Source organism: Orcinus orca, chromosome 2 (genome assembly GCF_937001465.1).
Source record: "Orcinus orca chromosome 2, mOrcOrc1.1, whole genome shotgun sequence".
Lineage (NCBI taxonomy): Eukaryota > Metazoa > Chordata > Mammalia > Artiodactyla > Delphinidae > Orcinus > Orcinus orca.
In genome coordinates, this window is record NC_064560.1 from 175,757,743 (window position 1) to 175,774,636 (window position 16,894).

Consider the following 16,894-nt stretch of genomic DNA (forward strand, 5'->3'; position numbering starts at 1 on the left):
GCGGCGGGCCGGCAGTGGACCCCGCCGGCAGCTGCTGGGTCCTGAGGCGGCGGGGGTGGCGGTGGCCTGATCTTCGCCGAGCCTCGGAGAAGCGACCTGCGCGTGGACCCCGCGCTCGGCGGGCTGCTCTCCGGGGACTAGCGCAGCCCGCGCTCGCCGAGGCTTTGTCACTCGCCTCTAGCTTCATCCGCGGCCGTGGCTGCGCGAGCCTCCGGGCTTGCTCTCCCCGCCCAGCTGTCCTGCCTCCAGCCCTTAGCTGGGGGCGTGGGGTACGCAGCTGGAGCCCGAGCTAACAGCCGCGGAGCATCCTTCGCCCGTCCCGGCCGCGCCACCGCCCATGCTGCAGCCAGTCCAGGGCGGCGACCCTGTGGCCGCAGCCCGCCGCTCGGTGACCCTGCGCCCCGCCCGAGCCTTCCCCGCTGAGCCCCGGGCCCGGGAGCGGGACCCGCGCCCCGTGATGGCTCGGCTGGCGCAGGTTGGCGCTGGGTGCCCGCCATCCGCCCGCTGAGACGCGCCCGGCTGGGTACCGACGGGGCCTTGGCGCTCCCCGCTTCTCTTCCCCGCCGCGCCCTTCCCCCTTCTGGGGGCTCCGCCTTTCCTTCCCGGGGGCGAGGGCACAGGGGGCCGAGACAAAGCCCACTTTGTGCGGGGAGTTGGCTGCGGGCGTGGAATGTGCGCGTCGGCGCGCGCCCCCTCCCCGCACCCCGCCAGCTGCGAGTCTTGGCTCCCAGACTCCTCTCGTCGGAGAAATCGCGCCCCCTCACCGCCCTCCGGTCCGGGGGTCCCGGCTCGGAGCTGACGCGGCCTGGAGTCGGGTCGGTCCCCCACCCCGGAGCACAAGCAGGTGTGAGAGTACGATATTTTGTAGTGGAATTTGCTTGCCTTCAAAACTGGGAGCTGGGGCGCCCAGTCGGCGTGGGCACCCGTGCCTTGACCCTTTCGTGGCCGCAGATCTGAGCTGCCTGGCCTCAGTTTCCGTCTGACTTTCCTCTGCCAGCCCAGACTGTTGTCCGTTATTGTTCTCGCCGTCAAATGGGGGTGCTTTGTGAAAGCTGCCAAGTTGGGAAGTATTCTCTAGATCCCGTTTTTCATAAAGAACAAGGCCTCTAAGGCTCATCCGGGACAACCAACCCCCTCTGCCCCGCACTTCATGTTGAGGCACTGATTTTTTTTCCCCCCCCATCAAGTAGTATTTTATTGTACGGGAGCCACGCCCTGGTTTCTTAAAGGCGCCTTGCACTCTGTTTGGCCATGTGTTATCTCTGCAGCTGGTGTGTGGGAGGCCTCCTGTGAGCCACCTTTCTTACCCCTGTCCGCTGAGACATCCTCCCACCCCCGTCAAGGATTTGGGGATGCCAGGGGGGAAGAAGGTAGTCGGGGGCAGCAGCAGCGGTGCTGCCCCCACTGCCGCTGCTGTCCCCTCTGGGGCCAGGCGTTTGGAGACCAGCGAAGGAGCCTCAGCCCAGAGAGATGATGAGCCAGAAGAAGAAGGGGAAGAGGACCTGCGAGATGGAGGCATCCCCTTCTTTATCAACCGGGGTGGGCTGCCTGTGGACGAGGCCACCTGGGAGAGGATGTGGAAGCACGTGGCTAAGATCCACCCCGATGGAGAGAAGGTGGCTCAGCGGATCCGTGGGGCCATGGACCTGCCCAAGGTGAGGGGTTTGTGTGTGGGAGGGGAGCGGAGAGCTAAGATCTTAGTGACCTTGGGGCTTCCAGAGCAAAGGGACACTTTCTGTGTTGGGGTGGGGAACTACTGGCATGGTGATATGTTAAAAATATAGGTAGGTTGAACCTGTCCAGAAGAACTTTGTCTCAGTTGCCGTTGAGGTTGTTCTGTGAGGTCCACATGCCCTGTTTCCAGGAGGCCCTCCTCTGTCTCTTCTAAAAAGCCCATGTTTTGGGCTAACGAGTACACTAAAGTGGCCTGACATCTTATTTGCTAAGTCAGAGAACTGTGGGCAGAGAGAGAATGAATGACTAAGGAGGCTCCAGGGCTTAAGATGTTGAGAAAATATTTTCATGTGTTGTTTTGCTGAATTCTCCAACAGCCTTGTGCATTAAGTGCAGTTTGGGGACCCATTTTACAGACAAGAATGCTGAAAACTCAAGTAGGAACTAGGGGTCCCACAGCCAGTAAGTGGCAGAGCTTGGGTCTCACCCCCAGGTCTTCCGGTTCCAGGGCCTTTGCTTGGGGGGACACGAGGTTCAAGGGCAGTTAGAAGAGGGCCTGTGGAGAGGGGCAAAGTTCAGTCATTTATCTGTGTACGCCTGGAACTTCTCCATGACAGCTCTCCTTCAGTTGTGTCACCGTGGAGGCTGAGGCTGTCTCATTCATCTTTGTCTTTCCAAGACCTCCTGTGTGCTTGGTACAGAACAGGCACTTGTAAGTGTTTGCTGAATGAAAGGGTTCTTGAGACTTTCTGTGCCCTATAGTGCTAGGTGGAAAAACGTGCCTGATTTTTTTTTTTTTCCCCAACGTTATGGTTAAGACTAAGAAAGCACTCTCCCAAATGCAGAGTCCTGAAATCCCCCAAGAAAAGCCAATTGGGCAGAGGTCAGAGCCCCAGGCTCAGGTCCTGCCTGCTCAGGTGAGAAGGAGGGGGCCAGGGAGAGCAACAGTTAATGTGGATTAGACATGGAGACAGGTGGCCTATTTTGTTTTCTTTTTACCAAGTTATTGGTAGAACCATCAGAGACTATCTTCTGGGACAGGCTGAATTCAGAGGTTGAAGGTTGAGGAACTGCCATATATTTCCAGGGGAAATCAAATGTGGTTTGATTTTGAAGGCTACCTCATCGCCTTCTGTACTAATTTAGAATTTAGCTAATTCCCTGTGTCTGGACATTGTTTGCGATAATTTACTCTTAAAGTGAACACTGTGTTGCACATTCTAAAACATGAGTTTGGGTGTCCATCTCTGATTATTTCCTTGGGATAAATGCCTGGAAAAGGAAGTGTGACGTCAAAGGATATGGACATCTGTTCTGATCACCCACCTAGCTATGAACTCAAGCAGGCCCCTTCAACCTGTTTGAGCCACAGTTTTCTCATCTGTAGAATGGGGTTGATTGTAGTGAAGCTTAAATGAGAGAATATGTTTTAAAGCATTTAAGAAACTGTAAAGCCTCAAACCAGTACTGGTTACTGGATGTTCATTACCTCTGTTCACATCCTTCATCAGGAGAGGAGGCTAGATCTCACTCAGCATTTGTTCCAGTGAAGCTAGAACCACATGCTTCTCCCACGTGAGCAAGTTGGGGATTAGCAGATGGCTATCCAGCCATCCTGCTGATGTCTAAATCAGGCTACGAGAGAGTGTGAATGGACCCCTGCAGAACTGTCACAACTCCTGGGGGCTGAAAAAAAAAACTGACAACCTCATTAGCAACTGGTTTGGTAATGTCATCTTGTCATCTTCAAGCTTCATACATAGGAAAGATAATGATGAAGGAATGAAGCTATTGTCTGTTGGGGGGTGTCATGACTGACAGGAGTGTGCAGGTCCTGAAGGAATTTTGTGAGAGGATTGGGAAAATTGAAACTTCTCCTCCTCAAACCACAGGGAAAGTGTTCCTCCTCCAAAGGAGGGTTCCTCCTCCACCTCGGCCCAGAGTAGGAAGGAGCCCCAGAGTCTGGGCAGGGTGGAGGAGGCCGGGAGGCAGCAGGGTCAGGTCCCAGAGTGCCAGCAGTATGCACCCGGTGCTGGGCTGGCCCCTCCCTGAGTGGTCATGCCCTTGGAGTTGACACAGAGGCATTCACAGAAGAGATTACACTGTGGTGAGACTAAGAGTTTGGGGATGGCATAATGGGTTTTTTTTTTTGGTTATTTTGTGTTGTTGGTTTTTTTTTTTGGCTGCGTTGGGTCTTCATTGCCGCGCACTGGCTTTCTCTAGTTGCGGCGAGCAGGAGCTACTCTTTGTTGCGGTGTGCGGGCTTCTCATCGCAGTGGCTTCTCTTGTTGCAGAGCATGGGCTCTAGGAGCGCGGGCTTCAGTAGTTGTGGCACGCAGGCTCAGTAGTTGTGGCTCGCAGGCTCTAAAGTGCAGGCTCAGTAGTTGTGGTGCACGGGCTTAGTTGCTCCGCGGCATGTGGGATCTTCCCGGACCAGGGATCAAACCCGTGTTCCCTGCATTGGCAGGCGGATTCTCAACCACTGTGCCACCAGGGAAGCCCTGGCATAATGTTTTAAAAGGCCACTTGAGCCAAAATTTAAAATAGGGAGATTTCACATTCAAGGTCCAGATTTTTGGCATCTTTTCAGAAAATGAGAAGATCTGGAAACAGAGAATCTGTGACCCCACATGGCAGCAGGCAGCTGGAGGTGAGGGCTGGTTCCACTCCCCCAGGTGGCCACGGTCCCCACCACTCACTCTCAGCCTGCTTTCCCTGTGGTTACCTGTACGGCCCCTGCAGGTGGTTGAGTCTGGGGCCCCTGCAGTGTAGTGTGATAAAACATCACATCCACCATGTTCAAATCCTGGTTCTTCCGTAACTACTTGTAGGTGGAAGGTATGCAAACTCCTTGTGCCTCAGTTTCCTCAGCTGTGAAATATAAAATGGGCATAATAGCAATACCCACTTTTGAGGGGTTATTGGGAGGAACTGATGAAGTAAAGCATGTGAAATGGGTGAGCATGTAATACGTACCCAGCAAATGGAGCAAGGAGGTGAGGGTGCAGCAGACCACCCCACAGGCGCTTTGGGGAAACGTCCTTTAAAAGGATGATGCCAGTATGTTAAAGGGGAGCAGTTTCTAAAAGGATCACAGATCCAGGAGCAGTTTGTGCCCCTTTGTATGAATGTCTCCTTGATGTTTCAAGCTGCCACTGCCTTTTTTTTTTTTAATAAATTTATTTATTTCATTTATTTATCTTTGGCTGCGTTGGGTCTTCATTGCCGCGTGTGGGCTTTCTGTGGTTGCAGTGAGCAGGGGCTACTCTTCATTGCGGTGCGCGGGCTTCTCATTGCCGTGGCTTCTCTTGTTGCGGATCACGGGCTCTAGGCACACGGGCTTCAGGAGTCGTGGCTCACGGGCTCTAGAGCGCAGGCTCAGTAGTTATGGCGCACGGGCTTAGTTGCTCCGCGGCATGTGGGACCTTCCCGGACCAGGACTCAAACCCGTGTCCCCTGCGTTGGCAGGCTGATTCTTAACCACTGAGCCACCAGGGAAGCCCCTGCCACCACCTTTGTGAAAACTCAGTGGCCACTGGCGGGGCTCTGGACACCGAGCTCCTGCAAAATGCGAATTTGGACATCTCCCCCAAAAAAGCCAGCATTGCCAGGGTCCTCATGGGCTGGCACGCACAGGAATAACAGTGACCTTGGGCAGGACCCGAGCCTCTGCTGTGTACAGAGGACTGTGTGCAGGGCCTTAGGCCCTGTCCTAAGGCCTGGACATGCAGTGTCTCATCTAGGCTCTGAGGTTGGTTCTGTTATGGAACCCACTAGGATCCTGCTGCCAGGCAGTGAACGGCAGGCTTGGGATTTAGACAGAGATGGACCGGTTCCAGATCCAGCTCCATCAGCCTTTAGGCTATCGTACATCTTGTCCACACACTCAGCTGCAGGCTGCCCCACCTCCCCCAAGCCTCCTTTCTGTTCTAGTCTGAGATGGACCTGTTCTAGATCCAGCTCTATCAGCCTTTAGGCTATCGTACATCTTGTCCACACACTCAGCTGCAGGCTGCCCCACCTCCGCCAAGCCTCCTTTCTGTTCTAGTCTGAGATGGACTCCGCCGGGGGAGAATGTCTTAATAGAACTCAGGACTTTAGGGGGTTCCTGGAGCAAAGGTAACCCTTGGCCTTGGTAGTGGAGGAGGAGTCATCCCTGAATTGATCTGGGCCAATATCACTTACCTCCACTGTGACCCCACTTAACCCCACAGCTCAACAGTGAGGGTGCATTTCCTGGCTTCTGGTTTGGGGTTGGGGGCTGTGGGCAAACCCAGGCTGCCAGCCCTCCACTAGGCCCGATCATTTGGATGTACAGAATCTTGCCTGTTTGTTTTGAATGAATGAGTGTATGCTTGTGTGAACATTCAGAAGAAAGGTGCCGGCCTGTTGGCAATGGTTAACGTGAGTTAATGTGTCACTGAGCCGCTGGACAGCTCCCTCCAGCTAAGCCTCAGTGATGGTGGCCTTTAAGCCCCTGCTCATGGATCCCAGGTCTTTTTTAACTTTTTCGGAGCCGTTTAGTTTTTGCAGAGCCGCCAGTTCCTGGGTCCTCTGTCTGGGTAGCAGGGGATGCCCTCGTGGGTACCACCCGGCCCTGGCCCAGGGCTGGCTCCTGTGAGCTTAGTCTAAGGACTCTTGGACCACAGTGCCCTCCTTGTTTGGAGTGTCTCCCGGGAGGGTGTACTTACAGTCCCTACCCAGGCTCCTCGAAGTCACTGGATGCCCTCACGGGAAGTGGGAACGATGTGCCTGGGATCGATCTTCCACCTGAAGAAGCCACGTGCCATGCTGTTTATAGTAAATTGTGCAGTAATTCCTCTCCCACCCCATATCCTTGACACGGGGAGGCCAGCCAGGCCCTCAGAGAGTTCTGGAGCCCGTCTGGCACAGGGTGGTCAGGCAGGCAGGGGGAGAGCCCACCGTCCGGGGCTTTTATCCCCCTGCTGATTGTAAGTGGTGGCGACAGTTTGGGCAGCAGGGGGTGGTGTGAAAGGGAAAGTAGCTTCCTCCCGATGAGGTGTCAGTGGCTTGGGACTGCCCAGACCGGAAGGAGGGGACGGGCAGGGAAGGGGAGGAAGTTCACGCAGAGCTGCCTCCTGGACCTGGCCTTCCCTCTGTGCCTCGGCCCCTTGGGGCAAGTAGGTGTCTCTTAGAGGCTGTGCTGTGCCCCCTGCCATCTGTGATCACTGGTGTGTCACTTCCCTTCATGTCAGAGCCCCAGCCGCTGTAGCCGCGTTATTTAAAAGGCTGTGCCTTCGCCACACCACAGGGAACACCTCCCCCAGCCCAGCCCTACCTGTGGGCTCCTGCTTTGCCCTTTCCCTTCCCCACCTGTGCACACTGACACTCTCAGCAGCCCCTGCCTGCTGGGGGGCTGGGCAGAGGCCTGGGGGGAAGAGCGTGGGACCTTTTCGTGTGAGGAGCCTGAGGCCACCTCACAGCTGGCAGTGCTGGTAGCCAAGGGGGACCCCAGAGGGGTGGGCCTTGGCCCTGGAAATCTGGTTCTTCTACCCAGTGAAGGCCGTCCTGTAACCCCGAGGACCCGGTTGATGCTTCCCTTGGCTTCTGAGGCCTCACTGACTTGTGGCAGCCAAACCGCCAGCCATCGGGCTCCCCTGGCCAGAGAGGGTGGCCTGGGGGTGCACACCTGGTGGTGGCCTCTTTCCTGGCAACGGCTTGGTTGCCGAGGGACAGCCCTGGGGGTCCACAGCTCCTAACCTGACTCCCAGCATCCAGGCAGCCCACGCTGGCGGTTCCCAGCCCTCAGGAGGCCCCTGCCCGACACCCCACCTCTCCCCTTCCTGGGTCTGGCTCTGGAAAGTCTCTTCTGGTGAGGAGGACTGTACAGTTCCCTGGTTACCTGTGCTGGTTACAGGTGTGGAGCTGGTAGGACAGGGGGCTATTGAAGGGGAACCGGAGTTCCTGTGCTGCCGTGGAACCCCTTCAAAGTGGCTACTCCATGGCAAGACCTGTCCCAGACCACGTGCCCCCTGCACTTACTCCTGGACAGCTTAGCTTGGAGCTGGAAGGCCTGGTCGCTGTGCCGTGATATGGGGGGTGGTGCGTGACACCACCTGCCGAGGGTGTGTCCGCCTCTCACGGAGCGCTCCCCCAGCCCAGGACAGGGACACCTGATAAACCGATTTTGATCCGGCCCTTGAACCAGAGTGAACACCACCCCAATACTGACATTCCTGTTAAGCCTTGAAGTTAATGAAATTTAAAATTCAAACACCTGTGAGTCAGGTGAGTCAACCTGTGTTTTTCTGAAATCATTAAAGAAGCATAAAATTGGCACATGGACGTAAGCTCCAAATTAGAAATGCTGTCCAGTGCCAGGAGGGAGAGGAAGGGCTGTGGTGGGGGCCTGACGGGAGCCTCTGGAAGGGGCTGCCGAGGAGAGAGGCTCGGCCGAGGAGAGAACCGGGGTGGCCCTCTGTGGGATGTGGCTTCTCTGGGGGCTAATCTGAGTGTTGGGTGGGCTGGAAGCTCCACGGTGAGCGTCCCTCTGTGACCAGAGCTCTTTCTCCGTCCCCAGATTCCCATACCGAGTGTGCCTACGTTCCAGCCCTCTACTCCTGTCCCTGAGCGCCTGGAAGCCGTGCAGCGCTACATCAGGGAGCTGCAGTATCCTCCCTGGTCAGGGTCATGGCCACCGTCCGGCTGGTCCAAAGGCCAAGTGGGGCTTGTTTTCGGACAGGGCCAGAGAGGGCCCGGCAGAGCAGCCTCACTCCACAACTCCAGGGGTGCCGTTCCCATGGCATCTCTGTGCCCCGGAGTCGTGTAAGCACAGCCTGTGTCCACCCGGGTGTTGGAGGTAGTTTGATGAATGCCAGACGCACTCCAGCCTCTCTGCCACCTGCTTCCTCCTCTGTGTGATGGGGTAAATGTCTCCTGAGTAACCTGCTGGTGGAAGCCTAGTCCAGGTCCGCCAGGCCAGACCTCTGCTGACCATCCAGCGCCAGCAGAGGGAGAGAGGGGAGTTTCCCTTGGGGCTGTTTAAAAACTGGTCTAAAATGGGGATGTGGTGGGAGGGCGGCAGGTAGATGGAGAAAAAGGATTTTATGCTTCGGGAGGTAACTTCCCCATCTTGGAAGTTTCTCCCATTTCTTCACCTTTTTCTTCCCTGGCAGGAGGCCAGTTGCCCAGCATGGGAAGAGCCTCCCCTGAGCGCAGGATTCCCCAGTGTCCCTGAGTTGGGCCCCTCCACCCCTGTGCCCTGCCTGGAGCTATGCGACCTAGGCTCTCCCCCGCCCTCCTAGCTGCAGATTCGGTCAGAGATGGCAGGACCAGGCACCAGGCGCGGGTCCTGAGCAGAAGAAAAGCCAGGCTGGTGACTGAAAACTGGGTCCAGCCCTTCCTTTGCCGTGGGGGGGGTGGGGGCGTTGGGGCCCAGAGAGGGAGGCGGTTGGCTTGGGAGCGGCACTCAGCAACGCAGTCGTGCAGGAATCCCACCCCAGCCTTCTCCCAGTTCACGCTGCTTCTCACTGGTTGGACTATGAAGTACTGCAGAGAGCTGCCCAGGGCTCAGCCTCTTTCCCAGCCCTGGCTGCCTGCCCCATGGCTCCCTCCCTAGGAGAGCAAGGGTGGCAGCAGAGGATGAGAGGGAAGGGGGCAGAGGGGCCCTGTGGGGCAAGGAGAAGCAGCGTGCTGCGTCCCCTTCTCCCTTGACAGTCAGGTCTTGAGCATCCTCCCAGGTGCCTTACAGAAGCATTTTGTGGGGTCCTTACCCAGCCTGCACCCCTGGGAGTGCTGGACCCCCAGGTTCTGGATGAGGACAGAGGGACACACCTCTTCCAGGTCAAGCCAGGAAGCCCTTAACCGGCACCCACAGGTACAATCACACAGGGACGCAGTTCTTTGAAATTAAGAAGAGCAGACCTCTGACAGGGTAAGTGTGGGGAGTGCCTCGTCCCCCTGCACCAAGGTAACAGCGCCTGGTCCAGTTGGAGCCCTTCGGGCACCTGTGGGTGGAAGCTTATGAGGCAGGCAGGGACTCTTCCCAGGGGAGCCCGCCAGCAGGACAAGTACCACCGTGGGGCCCTCCTTAGGACATCCTAAAGAGGGGACTCTGGCCAAGACGGGCAGCTGGGGCTCCCTTGAGGATAAGGAACCCTGACATCCACACTGAGCCAGGAAGGTGATGGCAGCCCCCCAGCTTGGTGATGACAGAGGGCAGTCCCAGGTAGATGTCTGGGTATGAGCCTCGCTTCTTTTTAAGAGAGGTGGGCCTCGTAGGAGAGAGCCCTCCGCCTCTCTCCATTCCCTGGAGCTGCCTGTGCACTCCCCACGGCAGGGACCTGCATGTCACCCCAGTGGCCTTACTGGACTCTCTTCTGGTCATTTAATACAAGGCCCAGTTTCTGAGCAACAGGGACCCCACTGGAGAGAACACTGCATCTCTCACTTCCCATTCTACACTCCAAGTGTTGACCCCTGACTGGATCCACCCCGAAGAAACCCTTAGGGCAGATCAGAATGGAGACTGAATGCCACAGCTGGGTCTGGGGGCCCAGCCCAAAGCTGTCCAGGCGTCTAAAACCCTATGCTTTTAAAATTAATGTGAATTTTATGTCTTGCTCCACATATAATCTGTCCATGTTCACTGCCTTGTAAAAAATGCTTTAAATGGCCTATTAGCTAATTACTTAATTACCCCCTTTCCAAGCCGCCGGGTGGAATGCAGCCTTGCTCACCCCAAAGCTTTGCTCTTGTTGTCCTGTGGCCGCTGTGTGTGGGGGCCCAGCTCCAGCCTCATGGGATGGAGGAGTCCAGCACCCTCCCCAGCAAAGCCAGTGGCCAGGCTGCATTCCGAGGCCCAGAGGGCAGCATTCGGTGAGGAGGGAGGAACCAGGCTTCAGGGATAGTCTGTGTTAAAGTGGCCTGAATTCCAAGTTCAAGAAGCAGGCAGGGGAGTCACTGGGCAGCTAACTTCCTGAGATCCCATGTCCAGGCCCCAGGCAGCTGGCCAGCTGCGGGGCAGCAGTTACAATCAATTACAAACTCTTCAGAGAAGTCAGAGTTGGGTCAGGGGTGTCCACTGTGCTGTGAAGAGACAAGATCAAGATCAAGGCCAATGTCTCCAGCACCCTTGGCATGCTTTCCCATGGGCCCCCCAAACACCACCTTCAGAGGGCCCCTAGCCCAGTGGCTGTCAAAGATCTGCCTACCACTGCATGCCCCCCATTCACCCTCCCCGCCAGAGGTCTTGGAGCAGAGCCTGAGGGGAGGGGGAAGAGGCCTCTTTCCTTAACTTCAGTGGTTGCCTCTTCTCCCATCCCCTTAGGCTCAGGAAGGATGTGAGGGGAAGGAGAGGGAGGTGCTGGGCCTGAGCTGAGGCAGCTTGGAAGGGAGGGGAGCCTCTGTCCATCTAGCATCTCTAGTCCACCTCGTGATACTCCTTCACCGGAAGGAGCCTCTGTCCTTATGACTCTTGCCTCCCTTCCCCTCAGGCTGATGGACCTGGCCAAGGAAATGACCAAAGAGGCTCTGCCAATCAAATGCCTGGAAGCCGTGATCCTGGGAATGTATCCTTCCTCTGAGAGGCCTGGGTGGGGGTAGGCACGTGCTCAGCACCTCTGGGCCAGCTTCGTCCTCTGGAAGAGGAGGGCTGAGTGAGCTCCAGGGCCCTCCCAGCTCCCTCTCCCAGCAGTCATGAACTTGGCCCAATGTGAACGAGCTTGACGGGGACTCAGTCCCTTGCATCTGTTGCTAACTTCCGAGGCTTACTGGGCAGCTTTTTTTGAGTCGTGGACGCGGTGGCCCTGTTCTCAGAACCACAGATCAGGGCACATTGTTTCATAAGGCTGTTGTGCTATTTCCCAGAACCAGAGTCTGGAAGAAGCAGGTTGGATGCCCAGATGTTGGCATTTCCAGGACATGTTAATTTGTGGAGATAATGGATGGGATCTTTGATATAAAACTGCCTATTAAAAAAAAAGCAAACAGGGTTTCTCAGTCTCCCCCACCCAAAGGGTAGAACTGGGACCTATGGCTGGGTTACAAGAGTAGCTAAGTGGGACATATAAGCCCCCCAATATCCCCAGTTAGAGCAAAGTAAGGAGACAGGTGTTTATGGCCAGTCCTCTGTCATAAGTGGACCCTGCCTGAGCCCTACCCTGTTTTGTTTTTTTGCAGAAAATCTTAACCTTGTAGAAGCATAGATTAATATAATGGAACCCATGTGCCCATCACTCAGTTGTACCAATTGAAGGCCAATCTCGATCCATCTCTGCCCACCACCCCTCACATCACCCTCTTTCCTGCACCTACCAAGGCTTTTAAATATTCTGTTTGCCACCCCTGGTGCAGGCACCTGGCTCTGTGCTGAGCAGGGCAAGGTGGCAGGTGCCTAATGGGACGGAGGAGTCCACTCGCTAGGGCAGGTCCCGGAGGAGAAGACAACGGTCAAAGGCCAGGAGCACAGCTTCTTTGAGGAGGACTGTGATCTGAGGGGGACACTCCCCACCCCCGTAGGCATACCTGCCTTAAACTATGTGAAGACACTGAAGGGGTGCCCCCCGGTCCCCCTCCCTGAGGGGTCCTCAGAGCTAAGCCTACTGTGGCAGTCCTCTATGGACCAAAGAGCCCCACGAGCATGGCCCTGTCCAAAGGGTTCTTTGCTGGGACGAGTGTGAGGCCAGCCCAAGAACTCCAGGCTGCTGCCAGCAACCCCTTCAGAGCCACACACCAAAGTGGAGGTTCCCACCCCATCGTAAGAGGGAGACTCAGTTCCCCTTCCCCTGAGCACACAGAGAAGCTGGTCCAGACGGGATCACGTGGTCCTGCAGGCTTTTCAGGGGTTACCTGCTGGCTCGTATGTAGGCGGGAAGAAAACAGGAGCAGCCCTTATCTGGGGGGACCCCTCCCCACTGTCCCCACAGGACCACCACGGGTCCCTCCTACACACGTGGTGAGCACTGTATTGGGTTTGTCCCTGGGCCTCATCCTCGCTGCACACTGAGCCTGCGCCTTGCTCATCTGTGTCCCCAGTCACTCGCTTGCAAGGAGTCGGGCTCCGTAAGCATCGTGGTGACTGAGAGAACAGACTTCGGGGTCAGGCCAACCTGGACCTGAATCCTAGCTCTGCCGCATCCTCACTGTGTGACGCCGAACAAGTTCCTTAACATCTCTGAGCCTTGGAGTCCTCCTCTGCAGAAGGGGACGATGGCAATCCCATCCTGCAAGTTTGTTAGGACAGTTGAATGAGCGGGTGCGTGTAGGACGCTGGATGCAGTGTCTCCGTGGTCTCTCCTCCAAGCTTTTATCCTGTTTATCTCATTCTACCCGTTTGTTCAAGAAGAGTTTTGAGTGACTGTTATGTGCCCACCTCTGTGCTGGGCCCCAGAGATACAGCAAAGAACGTGACAGACAAGGTCCCCATTCTCAGAAGATTACATTCTAGTCGGGGAGACAAAAAATAAGCAAGTAAACCAAGAAGTAAGAGAAATAACTACAGATTGTGGTGATGTGCTGTGGGGAAAATACGTAGGGCAGACTTGCTTTAGAAAGGGAGGTCAGCGGTGCTGGCCAAGCCTGAGGCCTGAGGACGAGCTGGCAGCTGCAGCGGGGGGTGGAGGGGGCAGCTAGAGGAAAGAGCTGGCACAGAAGGTCCCCCGTGGAGGTTGCAGTGGGCCGCTGGACCAGGCTCTCGGCCTCCCAGGCCACGGGGGCGAGCTTGGTTTTATTTGAAGAGCAACAGGCAGTATGTCTGTGCGTAGGGGGTGGAGAGAGAGAGAACAGGATTGTCAGTGCATCTGTGAGGAAGTGTGTGTGAGAGAAAGACGGTGTGAGAGGCAAGGTAGAGGTGAGGAGGGCTGTGTGACTGACAGGAGGAGAGAGGGAGACGGGGTGGTGGGCAGAGGGCCCTCTTACCCTTCCTTCAGCCCAGGACTCTGGAGGGCCCTGTGGTTTGGAGTGCCGGCCTCACTCTTAAGGTGTTATTTGGTGAGCCCTGCTTGAGGTCATAGCAGCAGCTGGTAATCACTGAGTGCCCTGACCCATAGAGATTGAGTTTATTGAGCACCTACTCATGCCAGGCCCAACCCTGACGACAGGAAGTGGAGGTGAGCAAGACCTGTTGCCAGCACTCAGGAGCTGGGGTGCAGGGCCGCTCACTTAGCCTCTCCCAGGTTGGGGTGGAGGCCGTCCCCGTCCTGCCCCTGCGCGCTGGCCCTCGGGCCTCTCCCTGGCTGTTTCCTTAGCTGGGGCGGCGCGGCCAGTTACCTCACCAACAGCATGCCTACCCTGGAACGCTTCCCCATCAGCTTCAAGACCTACTTCTCAGGGAACTACTTCCGCCACATCGTGCTGGGGGTGAACTTCGGCGGCCGCTACGGGGCGCTGGGCATGAGCCGGCGCGAGGACCTGATGTACAAGCCGCCGGCCTTCCGCACCCTCAGCGAGCTCGTGCTGGACTACGAGGCCGCCTACAGCCGCTGCTGGCACGTGTTAAAGAAGGTGAAGCTGGGCCAGTGCGTGTCCCACGACCCGCACAGCGTGGAGCAGATCGAGTGGAAGCACTCGGTCCTGGACGTGGAGAGGCTGGGCCGCGAGGACTTCCGCAAGGAGCTGGAGCGGCACGCCCGCGACATGCGGCTCAAGGTCCGTGTGAGCGGCCGCCCTGCCCGCAAGCGTCCAGGGGTGTGAGCATCCAGGGGCCGACAGGGGTGGAGACGGAAGGGCTTCCGCTTCCTAGGGGGTCGCTCTTCCAGAGAAGCTCCCTCCCTCCTCCCCTGTCCCCCGCCCCCGCCCCAGCAGAGGTGGTGCCAGGATTAAGGGAGATGAGGGGGAGAAGTTTCCGGGCTTTGCTCAAAGGTCGTCATCCATGAGACAGTCCCCTCCGGTGAGCAGGCCAGGGGAGGCTCTGGAGGGGGCAGCAGACGAGCCGGGTCTGAGCACGTGGAGGAGGGCAGGGGTGCCACAGGCCAGGTGGAGGGGGCTGTGCGTAAGGACTGGAGGGAAATCATAGCCTATCTGGAGAATGGTCGTGTGGGGTGGGCAGCAGCTGTCATCACCCCCGTGTATCCTGACTCTTGACCCCTAGCCCCAGTGAAGGGCTAGGAGGAAGTCAGAAAAAGGAGGAGGTTCAGACTGTGGGGACACAAGGCGGGGTGGTCCCTTCTCCCGCTTTCCCACACCCACTGAGCAGGGGTCTTGGAGGAGGGGGAGGGGCTGCTGGACCCAGAAGTAGTCGGGCTGAGCTGCTGAGGAGTTGGTCCCCAGAGCCTTACAGGTGAGTAAAATCTTGGCCTCTCCCTGGTTTCCCGTGGATGGGGGTGCCTCCTCTGGGGCCTGCCAGCCCCTCCCCATTGCCCAGTCATGCAGCCCTGTGCGCTGCCCCTCCGGGTAGCCTGGGGCCGCAGCCATGACTGTGGCAACTTTGCATCCACTGCTGCTCCCCAAAACGCCGGGAGGGCAGCGGGCAGCGGTGGGTGCTCCCTTTTCAGGGTAAGGAAGTGAGGTGCGGGCAGCCCAGAGACTTGCTCGCGGGCTGTGGGAGGCAGATGGGACTGGGGCTCAGTGTCCGGATGGCGAACCCAGGCACATCACAGGTGCTTTCAGGTGTCCCAGCGGGGATGCGGCAGAGCTAAGGCAGCCCTGCCCCGCCAGCCAGCCCCTAGGCCAAGACCGTCGGGCAACAGTGCCTTCCCCAGGGCAGAAGCGGGCTGTAGTTGACCCTGCCGCTTTCAGGGGCTGCCCTCTTCCCCTGCAGAGCTCTGGGTGCCCAGCTGCTGGAGTGTTACTGCGTCTTCAGGGGAGCAGGTTGGATCTAGAGTTGGAGGCACTATTACCTAGTTTTTCGTGCTGTGTTTCCCAATCTGTTTGGTGCTGTGCATTTCCCATGTTATTTGCCCCCTTCCAGTACCACTCCCGTATACCCCAAGTTTTGAAGATTCAGGTCAAACGGACAGTGCTGCATAAATTCACTTGCTTTTCTCATTTTTTTCCTTAATCAGAGATATAGCTGCTAGTCTGAACTTCTGATTGACTCGAGATAACCAGTGTCACCCTTGGGTCTGGTAGGATCCCAGCCCATAGCTCAGACATGGGCTGTTTCCCCAGCCGGCACATCTACCTGGCATGGGTAAATGGTCCTTTTCTCAAGGGCCACCATGAACCCTCAGTAACTTCCACCCAAATCCTTGCTATTTCAGGGGCCAACAGAGATTAGGCAGCCCTGCTGTGGAACCACTGCCCTGGCAGTTTTAGTGCCTGGGAAACAGGTTTGGGAAGACCCTGGGACGGCAGAGCATGGCTCGAGGCTTCCTGGGCCCTGCCCAGGGCAGCTTTGGGGCTTGTGGCTCCTGCCGGGCAGGACGGGCTCTGGGGCAGTCCTGGAATGAGTGTTTGTTTCTTCCTCCCCACCAAGATTGGCAAAGGGACCGGCCCTCCCTCCCCCACCAAGGACCGCAAGAAGGATGTGTCCTCCCCACAGCGGGGCCAGTCTAGCCCCCACCGCAGGAACAGCCGCAGTGAAAGGCGGTGAGAAAAGGGTTTCGCCTTGGGTGGGCGGCTGGGGAGACAGCAAAAGGCGTTTTCCTTCCCTCTCACCTTCCAGATCCCTCTGTTCTTCCCCCCACCTCTTCTCTTTCTCACCTTTCTCTTTTTTGCCTCTGCTGGAGGGAACTTAGGATGGTGTGTTTGTTTGTGTGTTGATATGGAGGCAATGCGATCCCATTTCTCGAGAGAAGACATTGCTGGCCCACTGGTCATCCTATGCGGGGCCCAGATGCCAAGCCGGAGACCCACAGGGAAGGCTGGAGGCCAGCTGCAGAATGGGCTCTGTGGGAGGGAGGGTAGAAGGGGCGGGGCCCTGCCTACAGTGAATCCTTCAGGAATATCACTGGAAAAGGTTTGACGTCAGATGGCAGCTGGTGGCTGGCTTTGAACGAAACTTTTGCCCCTGTGAGTCTGTGGTTTCTGCAGAAACATCCCGTTAAGACACCAGGCTGCCTCATCCGATTTGTCTCCTACACGTCGGCCTGGCTCTTGCTTTAAATGTCCTTGTCATTCTGGAAGCACCTCTCTGGTGTAAGGGCCGCCAAGCTGGCCTCCAATATCCAGCATCCTTCACTTTGACCTAGGAGGTTTTCAGAGAGAACAGAGCCCCCTCACAGAGACGGACGCATTACACTGTTACTTTCTTACTTAACTGCAGCCGGAATTGTTGGCCTCCGTGAAAAGCAGTACCCTGCAAGGGAGTGCAGGGACCACA

The 16,894-nt window shown here is 57.0% G+C and overlaps 1 protein-coding gene across 2 annotated transcripts in view; it reads left to right on the forward strand.

Annotated features, from left to right (window-relative positions):
• Positions 1-16,894, forward strand: part of VASH1 (vasohibin 1) — a 24,769-nt gene continuing 7,875 nt past the window's right edge. The window contains exons 1-7 of one of the 2 annotated variants that reach the window (XM_049705626.1): positions 1-844; positions 1,269-1,655; positions 8,216-8,304; positions 9,512-9,568; positions 11,130-11,204; positions 13,899-14,280; positions 16,049-16,161. In XM_049705626.1, the coding sequence (XP_049561583.1) occupies positions 1,353-1,655; positions 8,216-8,304; positions 9,512-9,568; positions 11,130-11,204; positions 13,899-14,280; positions 16,049-16,161 (1,019 nt within the window). In that variant the 5' untranslated portion in view covers positions 1-844; positions 1,269-1,352. Of the gene's footprint in view, positions 1,656-8,215; positions 8,305-9,511; positions 9,569-11,129; positions 11,205-13,898; positions 14,281-16,048; positions 16,162-16,894 lie in introns of both variants that reach the window. The other variant, XM_004262269.4, reaches the window with a different exon arrangement.